Source organism: Cibotium barometz, chromosome 28, assembly GCF_041138505.1.
Source record: "Cibotium barometz isolate CiBa-2024 chromosome 28, ASM4113850v1, whole genome shotgun sequence".
Lineage (NCBI taxonomy): Eukaryota > Viridiplantae > Streptophyta > Polypodiopsida > Cyatheales > Cibotiaceae > Cibotium > Cibotium barometz.
In genome coordinates, this window is record NC_141073.1 from 7,910,314 (window position 1) to 7,921,466 (window position 11,153).

The window sequence follows — 11,153 nt, forward strand, 5'->3', positions numbered from 1 at the left end:
GGAGGATGAGATCCCACTTGCTGATGACTAGTCTTTGACTCACCAGTTACCTTGGCCCTTGAGGCTAGTTTTGTACTTGTCATACTTGATACTTTTGTCATGACTCATATGTACATTGTACTCAGCTTTTTCAGCTATTATATATCCTCATGCGATGTACTTTCTTTTCAGTTTCTATTTGGAGTCTGGACTCTTTAAATTTTTAATGTTTAAGACTTTAAAGTTTAATCTTGGATATTTTAAATGTTTTGTCATTTTATGTCATATGCTGACATGTCATATGACATGGCGTTCCCCGACGTTCCCAATCCGCTCCCGTTCCCGTTCCCGCTCTTGTTCCAGCATCCGACGTTCCCGGAACGTTCCCGTTCAGCGGTAACTATGCACCAGACCCTCTCGCGTGCTTCCACCACTTGTGGAGATACTGGGGCACCCGTGAGGAGGGATCGAAAAAGGTCCATGGCGATGGCTCTCACGTGGGGGGGGGGGTTGTGAAACAATAGCTCCATCCTAGCCACACAACTTGCGAACACTGTCTCTCCTCCTCCTGTGGGGGATGGCTATCTCAAAGAAATCCCTTGTGACCCTATCGCCTGCTTGAGTCCAGAAAGAGGCCTTGGCATGGTACCTGTACTCCGCCCTCCTCTCCTTTATGGATCTAATCTCCGTGCGAGCGGCAGCAAGCTGACTCTCGATCCACTGACTATCCAGGGACCTCTCCTGAAGCCGCTGAAGAGAGGCAAGACTCCTCGGCAAATTCCTCTCCTGCTCCCGGAAACCCTCTAATCGGCTCTCAGCCGCCTCCTGCAAGAAACAACTGATCTCCCCTAAGCCCTCATCCACTATGCACGCAGCAAAGCCTGAAAGAAAAATCCAATCCCACCCATATATGCTCTATCCTCTGCTGCAAATCTTTGGGTCTTGAATGAGGCTGTCTGGGATCCTCGAACTCATCTGCTTGTCATGCCTCCAAGGGTCCTCTAAGGACAAAATAATCAGGGCGTGGTCAGAAAATGTAGTGCCTGCCAAAATACCAATCATACCCGCAAGCCCACTCATCCACGTAAAATTTGTTAAGTCTAGAGAGGTTGGGGTTGGTGCTCCTCCTATCCGATCTCGAGAAGAGAAGGCTCCCAGGGCTACACCCAAACTCTGGAAGATGCCAAGGGTCCTGTCCCCTGACTGCAAGAACCATCTCCTCCCAGGCTGAGTACTCTGCTCTTGAAATTGTGGCCATGCCACCCCCAAGTCTGTCCTCTGCTCCTCTTATCATGTTGAAGTCACCACCCAAGCACCAAAAGTCAGCCTAAGGGAGGGCTTGATGTACTAAGCTCCAAAGAAGGGCTCTACGTGAAGCAGTGTTCGTAGTGTAAACGTTGAGGAAGCCAACTCTATCCTCTCCAATAGTAAGGGTAATCCACTATGCACGCCCGGGGACGATGACTCCTGCACGCCCGGGGACGATGACTCCTGAGCCAGTCATCACTGCCGGCAGCAGCTGCTCACTGACAGAAATACACACCCCTCCTTGCGTCCCAGAGGGGCTGAAAGATGGGGACCAGAAAGTGTGACTCCTGCCCTGGAAGAATCGTCCCGCATCTGCAGGTGCGCCCCTCTGAGAGGTGATGCTCCTAGAGGAATAAAATGTCTATGGGTCCCCAACCATGGCTCTTTGAAGCTCTCCTCGTAGGACACCTCGTCTCTGAAAGCACTGAGGCCCCCCCTAGACCCTTAATGTTCCATGTAACAATCCGCATATCAGTCTCTGTGTGATGCGGCACTAGCGGAACTGCCCTCCTCTCGAAGAGTCTTGCGTGAGGGTTTAGACGGGGAATAATCACAATCCGTGCGGGGGCGAAGGTGCGCCAGGTGGGCACTAATCCTGTCCTCCATGTGACACCATTGTGTACGAGTGCGAGCGTATGCATGCTGTGGACTCTATCTATCACAATAGAGGTATTTTTAAGAGGGGGGAAGAGGTACCTCGACAGAAGTATGCATGAAGACAAAAAGCAGCACCTCTAAGCTGGAGACTACCATCTCCCCGTCGTGGCCTCGATGGGCAGAACCTCCAAGCTCCATCCTAGCCAAGGGCTAAAAATGAGTGAGAATGTCGGTGATGTGAAGATCCTGGATGTCACGACCCTGTGTTTTTCTCTGGACAGTATGCAGGTGTGCACGGGGATATGGTGGACAGTATGAATGACGCCAGTTTGGGGCCAAATAATTAAAGTCCTTTCACATAACCCAAGGGGACAAAGGGTTGGAGGGAACAAAGGTTTAAAAGCCTTAAAAATAAAAGAACACCTTTTATGGAGGGATTGTGGCCCATATGCTATTATGGGGGGCCCATGCACTTTTTGGAGGCGCCGGCTGCATCTACACGGGTGTGCTTTTTCTGAAGGGGGTGGCGGTTGGACATGATGAAAAAGTCGGGCTGCAGCAGAGAAGGGAGTGTGTGTTTCCTGGTCGGGCAGAGGTAGCCAGGAGGATGCACTTTCTTTCTCCCACCCTCGCTTGCTAGGAGTCGCCCAGCAGCACTGGTGCTTTTTCTTGAGAGGGGCTGGCGGGCTGCAGTGATGCGCCTCTCTATTGGTGAAAAAGCAGAGGGCTGAAGGCGCCTCTCTATTGGTGGAAAAACAGTGGGGACTGCTCATGCGCCTTGGCTCTCTCTCTCTCTCCCCCTCTCACTCTTGATTTTTTGGGAAGGCTGCTGGTGGGCTGTGCTGGATTACTCAGAAGCGCAGCTGAATATCACGGAGAGGCCTGCTTTTTGGAGAGACAGGGGCTGGTTGGGTGCTGTATTACAGACCACGCTCACAGGCGGCCAGAGGCTGGTTGTTTTGGACACACAGGCGGTCAAGGGGCTGGTTGCTCTGGACACTCAGGCGGCCAGGACTGCAGAGAGGTGCACAAGTGTGTTGATCCTCCTTGCAACAGGGATGTTTTGAGACTGTTTATGGGCTGTTTTGCTTGGCTGCAAGTACACTGTGTACTTGGGTTTCTGGCTGCAAGTACAGGTCAATTGAAAGTGTTTCTTGGCATGGGAGTGATGCAAGCTCGCATGGCTGCGTGCTGATGTAGCAGATTGTTTTCTTCTTGCTGGAAAGGAACAAAGGGACCTACAGTTATGGGCATCTCTATGTTTCTAGATGTTTCATGAGGGAATAGGTAACTAGATGTATGCCGTTGTTGGCACTGTTGTTGAATGGTGCTGTGAATGGTTTTGTATGGAAACAGGAAAAAGGTTTCAAAGAGAAACAGGCCTAAGGGTTTCATGTGGAAACAGGTCGTAGGTTTCTCGAGGAAACATGTATTTGGGTTTCTCCAGGAGAGAGGTCACATGCAGGCAGAAGGTACAGGAATGGACACATGTTTGGTACAGCCTTGCTACTGATTGGGCAGGGGACAAGGAATCCATGACAGAGATGAATAGTACCCTTGGAAGGTAGAGAGGGTTGGTACAGGTGTGTCGACTGTATGGTATGCTGTGCTGTGATGCGAGTTCTCTTTTGAGAGACAGTTTGGAAGTCGGTGTTGTGATGGAGAAGCACTGGATGTGTCAGGGTGTGATGCTGTTCATAGGGTGAGAGGCTATGGATGGTTGTGGCAGCCATGATCATGGGAGAAAGCTTCTGTATGCAAGACTCAATGTGTGAGAGTCTTTTGATGTGAACAATGGCTGGACTTGTTTGTGGATGTCGAGTGGATATGAAGCCATGATGCAGGGTATTTGCAGGCTTCAGGAGTTCTACTGTGACGGCTGAGTTCCCAGCCTTATTGTAATCAAAGCTCTTATAATCAATTAAAGAAATACTGCAAGGGGCGCCACTGCGTTTTGGGGCCAATCAGTGTCCGTGTATTGTTTGCAGGAGCACTCTAGCTCCCCCTATTTGTTTTCCTTTTCTAGGTCTTCAATGGTGTTGAAGTGTTTTATGTGCGAGTGTTTGTTTGACCGCATGTCAGATTTCTGAAGGCCGGTTTCATTGGAGGTGCTGGGAGAGCTCAACTGCCTGGTCCTGGATGGCAGTTGCCACCATCTCGGGGTCCCCCACTGTCCCCGGGGCTGCACTATAGGGGAAAGAGAAGATCATCACGCCATTATCTAGCGTAGAGGGCTTGGAGTGGTGAAAAACCCCACACACCCGAACAGGGGCTACTGTCTCCTCGAAAATGTCGGCCCTTTCCGTCGGCAGACATCGGAAGAAACTATAATCCACTGGCTGTCCTAGGATCTTGGGAGCCCCACTTGGGGACTCTGGCGGAAGAGCCCTCACGGGGGAAGCGGGCAATGGTCATCTCCACTGGCTCAGAGAACTGGTGGATCAAGCGATAGACGGGTCGTGCCGGCTGCCTCCGCTCTGGGTCGGGGGCGACGAGAGTGCTCTGGAGAGGCAGGGGGGCGGGAGGGCTCAGATGATAAGGGCGGGGTGGGGGGAACCGTGGTGGGTAAAGTCGATGACGAAGGAGGGGGAGGGAGGCAGTGAGGGAGGGTGGAGGGGCGAGGGAGGGGTGTTGTTGGGAGAGAGAGGACGAGTGCGGGGATGGGCTCACCGGGGGCTCAAAAAGGCCGGTCGGCCTCTTAGAACACTGGGGGTTAGGGGGGGATCTCGACGAGGGATTGGTCGCCATACTGGTGGGTCCAGAGGGGTGCGCTTCGGGACTAGCGATGGCGCGTCCAAAACTGGAAAATCTTGAATAACGGGTCTTTGACAAAACCGAATCCTCTTGCATGCTGTCAGCCTGGTGCGCATGGCGGTGACGCTAAGCTCTGGTGCTCGGCTGGCGACCTGGGCGGGGGCCAACTGTCCGCCACTCTCCGGCTGGTGGTTCATCCATGGTCGGTACCTGGGGCTCTGTTGCCTGGGAACCTGCTCCTCCCTCGGCCCCCTAGTGTGGATTTGAGCAGGAAGCGCCCCCCGCGGGGGGGGGGGGGGGGGGGGGGGGACCCCATTGGGGGCGGTCTTCTAGACTGACGTTGAGGGCAAGCTTTGGCCAAATGACCCATCTGTCTGCAAATGAAGCATTGGCCTGGAAGGCCGGAATACTCCACTTGCTACATAACCGAAGGCTGGGAATAGATATCATGTGGGGCACGGTATTCGGCAAGGCAACACAGATGCGGAGAGATGGAATCTCGGTTGCTCGTGCGAGGGCTGAGGCAGCAGTGGGGGGGGGGATTCCATCACTCTCCTGATGGCACCACCAATCACCGGGAGAAGAGGAAGGTATTCCTTCCTAAGGCTTGGAAAGCAGACTGTCACGGGAAAGCCTGAAACTCCAGTAGGGGGTTGGATGCTGGGTCGAAGCCGTGCTACCATCGTGCAAAGAAGGCATGGGCATACGCAATGCAACGGGGCTCAGCTGCATGACAAGATCAGACGCCGCTGGTGAGTCAAACTCAACCTGGTAGTAGCCACGCCCCAAAGGATGAATATTTGCGATCTTTGTAGGCGCACCTAGGAGGCTAGCCTGAAGAAGATTTCTGAGTTGACCACGCGTGGGGTGGCTACTGACAATCTTGCATACCAGAGCGGAGGCCTCTAGGGATGCGACAGTCGTAGTGAGAAGTGCAAGTCCGCTTCAGAAAACAAAAGGCAGGTAACAACAGCCTCGGTCAGGGGACAGAGCATTTACCATGGAGTCCTCGTGGGGGCGAAGACCAGAAGAGGCTGAAACTTGGCGAAAATAAAGAAAAGCCCACAAGATGAGGGCGCTACCGACGACGACGCAAGAAGGGGAGGCGACAAGACAAGAGGCATGAAGGGGGGGGGGGGGGGGGGGGGGGGGGGGGGGGGGGGTTAGGAAGGCGGGAGCAGATGCAGGTGGAAGCAGGGGGGACAAAAAAGGGGGGTTGGCGGGCAGGATTTTGGGGGGGGGGGGGGGGGGCGGAGGCAGGGGAAGAGCAGGGGTCGCAGTGGCGTAGGCGGGCAAGAGCGCAAGCGGAAGCAAGAGGGGGCAAAGGCGGGAGCAGGGGGAGAGAATTGAGGCGTAGGCGAGTAGGACGGGGGTGGGGGGGAGGAGGTGCGGGCGTGAGCAGGGCGGCGAAGGGGGAAGGAGAAGGGGGGCACAGGCAGGAACGACGAGAGAGAGAGAGAGAGAGAGAGAGAGAGAGAGAGAGAGAGCAGCTTCGCTAATCCATACACCTTTTACTGACTAGCATTTCTTGTATATCTGCTAAGAAATCTCTAGCTACATCAATCTGAATACCCTTAAGTTCAATTGTTATTGGAGATCTAGGTTGGTATCCATCCAAATGGTAAACAAAGACCCTATCTAGACCGACTATGACTTGCCCCTTAGGTGGTGATTAGATGTGACTGTGTGGGCCTAGCCTTCCATAGGCTCTATATGCGCAAGTCGGCCAGAACAATAGCTGTTGGCGAGTTCCATTTGTTCATAACAGAGGTTATATGCTAATAAACCCTGAATGATCATGTTGGCCAGCCTTGATGATGCCCATATCCGTACGTGCTGTCAGCCAGCTTCTTGATGCTTGATGCTTGTGGACTTACTTCTTCCATGTTTGAGCGTGTTAATGTCCTAAACCTACCCTTAGATTATTGCCTAATCAAGGATTAGTTATGAGTTAGCCATGTCCATGCATGTGCACGACATTCCCTCTTGCTAAACTTGATAATGGGTTGGAAACCCGTCATCCTTTCTCCTTGGACTACTACCTCTGTACTTTGAGAGGTTGACTTTCGACACTTTCAGTGAAAATCTTGCCTTCCTTCGATTCCACTTCAAGTCTGGGTAGAGAACTGTGCATCTGTTCCACTTTGTCCCGATGCCTGCAATCCCTTTCCCTTAGCACAGCTATGGTCTCCTGTTGAGAATGTTCATGCTTAATGCTTCACCTTTGAAACTGATCTAAGATGCTCCTTTGACAACTCCTAGGGAATACTTTCCTTTGGCTTTGCCTGTTTTGCAGACCACCTCAGAAATGTTAGGTTAGGGTTGCACACAAACTGAGGCACACAGAGAAGTACCGCAGCAAGCACTCTCAAGAGAGAGAGATGGTGATTGATGCTCACACAAAGAAGATAGCGTACAATGTGTGGAGCTTGGGGGTTGACTCCACAATATCAAAATACAAGAAGTGTGGTGTCCTTTCACACCTAATATCCAAGGGGAAAAACCCAAAGGGAGAAAAGTGCCCTTGGTTAGCTGATGTTCACATGTGGTACTACTCATAGCATATATATGCCAATAAGAAATGCTGTCTGGCTGTATTCTTCCATGGATTTGTGTACCTTTCTTGGGACAGGCGAGTGCTTGGATGGCTGATGGCTGGCCTGAATGCTCTGATACCAATGTTGCATGCGTGGAAGCCTTGATGTACTTGATCCAGCCCTAAACTGACTGATTAGGAACATGTAATGAATAGATAGAGAGAGAAGAGAGAGATGAACTATATTTTCAGTATATTACTATGGCACAAAAAGATGTATATGACTGTACAACTACTGTGTGCCCTTTGGCCTTCCCAAAATGGTAAACAGAGACCCTATCTAGACTTGACTATGGGGATCAGATGAATGTGACTTTGTGTGGGCCTAGCCTTTTATAGGCTCTATGTGCACAAGTCGGCCAGAATAATAGCTGTTGGCCAGTTCCATTTGTCCAGGACAGAGATTATATGCTAATAAACCCTGAATGATCATGTTGGTCAGCCTGATGATGCCCATATCTGAATACTTGCTGTTGGTCAGCTTCCTGATGCCTGATGCTTGCGGACTTGCTTCTTCTTCCATGCCTGAGCTTGCTAGTGCCCTAAACCTACCCTAAGAATGTTGCGTAATCAGGGATTAGCTATGGGGTTAGTCATGTCCATGTGTGTGCACGTGACAAAATCGGTCAACCATGCTCCAATTGCAGTTCATTTAATAAGGGGTTAGCCAAAGAAAGCAGGAGATTATGTGGGAGTGGGAGTTGCTCTAGGGGTGTTGACATACCTTCAAGAGGCTGGGATGTGCATGGCTTAGTGAGTCAATGTTGCTGGAAGTCTGGGTGATATTTCGCTGGTAGTTGGTGTGTGAGGTAGGCACAATTTGGGAAGAAGGGTAAACTTGGCTGAGGCTGGCATACTGTGGGATCTTGGCACTGTCAGTGCGGGTCCCATTGCAACCAGTTGTCCTCCCAAATCCATAGTCTCTTGCTACTTCAAAAGGAGGTATTGATCTCTCAGGTAGGATGGGGGCTTTGAGCCTTGAGGTTCTTATTGTTGGCGCCCTGTGACATCCAATGGAGGGAGGTCTTCTGAGGTCTTGTTGAAGGGGTTCTCTGAGATCCTTACTGTTGGTACCCTCATGTCTGATCGAGATCACTGGAGAAGGGTATTTTTGAGGGCCAAGGGATATCTTGGGGAGACCTACAAAAGTGGTGACAAAGGAGCATCAAAGAACAACCACCACTGCTGTGGGATGGTGGGGCAGACGGTTTCAATGAGGTCTTGCCCACCTTGCAGGGTGCTGGTGGGATCTGTCCAATGGGGGGGTGGGGCAGAGTTCTCTTAGTTATTTGTAGCTATTTTGTAGAAGCTGCTTATAGCAATGAGCTAGTAGGAGCAACATAGGTTTTGTTTATTTAAGGGTCTCTTTTTTTCAATGTGAGCAGGTGCTTGGTATTAAGGTATGGCCAAGGGAATCGTGCAAAAAACATTCCGGGTCTCACTAGGTTCGTATTTATGAGAAAATCTAGATGTAAGAGAGTAGGTTTGGAGGCAGCAAACTGGTTGGTGATCGTGCTTAGCTCTGATTGGCCTGATTGGCTAAAACAATTTGGATGGCAAAGACCTATTAAGAGCACTTGGTTTGATGTGGTTTAGCAACTATTAATAATGGATTAAGTAGGCTGGGACATGAAATTGGTTCTTTTTCTTGCGATGGTTTGTGATATAACAGGGATCGGGCCTGCAGTTGCAAGATCGGAGCCTACAGCTGGGAGGCGGGCTAGGCCGGAACATGCAGTCTGTTTTGGGGATCCATATTTTTTCAGTTCGACGATTGACCTCACGTGTGCAAATGATAATCTCGAGGTGAACCACAGAATTGCTGGGGTAAGAAGTCTGTAACAAAGCCATATAATTTTTTTTTGTTGTGAATGAAGGTTGGATACACCACCAGGGATGGATGGGTCATTCTGCCTGCCCAGATCCGTCCACCGCCATCGCCATCGCCATGTGCAGGACATTGTGCGCATCCAACCTTCATTCTAATGCTCTTTTTCTCCTTTTAATTGGACACTTACAATCCACTTTTGCAAGATAGAAGAGAAAGCGATGCCTGCCCCCTCCCGAGCCACCAAAGCTCATCTGTGCGATTTGCATGGATACCATGGAGGAGGAGACGTCCACAATTTGTGGTCATATCTTTTGCCGAAAATGCATAATGGAGGCCATCAAAATGCAGAAAAAATGCCCGACGTGCCGAAGAAGGCTCGTGAACAGCCAAATCCACCGCATTTACCTCTCATGAAGCACAATCTGAGCTGGGCTTTGCATTTGGTTCCTGTGTTAAACACGCAAGTCCTCTGGATTCTCATCTGTAATTAACAGCATGGACTGTTTGTTTAGGAATGTGACTCAGCTGTATTAAGACATGCACAAACATTTTTATTTTTATTTTTTCACAGCTTTGTGAACTTAGAAGTCGAGGAGCAGGTAAAATATTTGTTGTGGGTTCTTACTGTGCCTTTGTCTAGTGTATTTTAATACTTATTGCAACATCTATATGTAGTTTTTTGCCCTCCTGATCATACTGCCTGTATTGTGGCATTGAGCTTTTAAGAGGTTCCTGGATGGATTTGATAGAGGAGAAATACATAGTTGACCTACATCAGAGGTTGGGTAAGGTGAAAAGCAAGGATTTTCAGATCACATATGAGTGTAGGAAGATTAGAATTATAGCAAGGATTTTGTTCATGGTTTAAGTGACATTGGTAGTGAATGATATCTGGAAGTGGAGGTGGTATAGAATGGTGTGGCATGGCAGTATGGAAGGACGAGTAGGAATGTCGGTGCATATCTTAAATAACTTTCCATTCAACTCCACATTTAGCTAAGCCATATTTGCTGTTCTTTCAATGCACATTTGTGAATAATTTTGGTTGATTACACAACGTTACTAACTCGCATCCATAGAACATGGACCCAGCTTAACATACTCCCATCAAGATTGGGTTCAAACAAAGCTCAGCAGTATCTTACATTAATGAAGGAGGGCTTTATTGGAATGGCAAAATACTTGGGGAAAATCAGCATTGAAGGAAAAGCAGATGTTTTTTTCCATTAAAGTATTCGGTGGCATTTTTCTTAAAAGTGGGAGGGAAGTTGAATGACAACAAGGGGAGCTGGGACAACTTTAGTTGCACCCTCTTCTACTCCAGAGCCCTATATGAAAAATAGAAGACTTAGGAGACAATTGACTCCGTGGCTTCACAGTTGGGTTACACACTTTGAGTTCTATTCTTTTCTCAAGGATAAGAAGATACAGATGGTACGTAGATTCTTGACAAGAAAAGCCTTATAGATTTTGAGAGAGTTTTTTGGTAGTAGTTCTTGTAGGCCGAAGGTGAACATGACATTGTGTTGAAGTTTAAAAACTTGGAAATGAAGAATATGCCTTTCAACACATCTATAAAAATTTAGAGAGTTGTAGGCTCGGGCAACTCACACGGATCCTATCACTATTTTAGAATTCTTTGTGGATGGATTCCTTGATTGATATCAACTCTAGAGTATGAATAATAGAAGCAAAACATTAGATGGTGCCATTTGATATACCAAATTTTTTGATTAGATGGCGGTGAAGAAATAGCCAAAGAAACCCCCAGCAACCGTCATTGATATATATATATATATATATATATATATATATATATATATATATATATATATATATATATACCTAGATGAAGCCAAGAACATGCCCAAATTCACCTTTTAGGAACGTGCATGTTATATACTCATGGTAGTCAACCCACAAGACTATATAACTATCAACTCCATTATGCATAGTATTGATAGACTAGGAAGGATCCCAACACAAAGGAAAGTTTAAGCATGGGAAGACTTTGCAAACTCTTTCTCTAGAGACCTAGACTCAATCACAATTCAAAGAAATTGGAGCAGAATCTTCAATACATTAAGG

The 11,153-nt window shown here is 48.8% G+C and overlaps 1 protein-coding gene across 7 annotated transcripts in view; it reads left to right on the forward strand.

Moving 5' to 3' along the window:
* The window catches only part of LOC147622450 (uncharacterized), a 41,884-nt gene extending 32,199 nt beyond the window's left edge, over positions 1-9,685 (forward strand). For 2 of the 7 annotated variants that reach the window (XM_086822022.1, XM_086822024.1), the window contains exons 3-4: positions 8,907-9,061; positions 9,269-9,685. In XM_086822022.1, coding sequence (XP_086678148.1) covers positions 8,907-9,061; positions 9,269-9,556 — 443 coding nt within the window. In that variant the 3' untranslated portion in view covers positions 9,557-9,685. The remainder of the gene's footprint in view (positions 1-8,906; positions 9,062-9,268) is intronic. The other 5 variants (XM_086822023.1, XM_086822025.1, XM_086822026.1 and 2 more) reach the window with 3 other exon arrangements.
* The last annotated feature ends 1,468 nt before the right edge of the window (positions 9,686-11,153 follow it).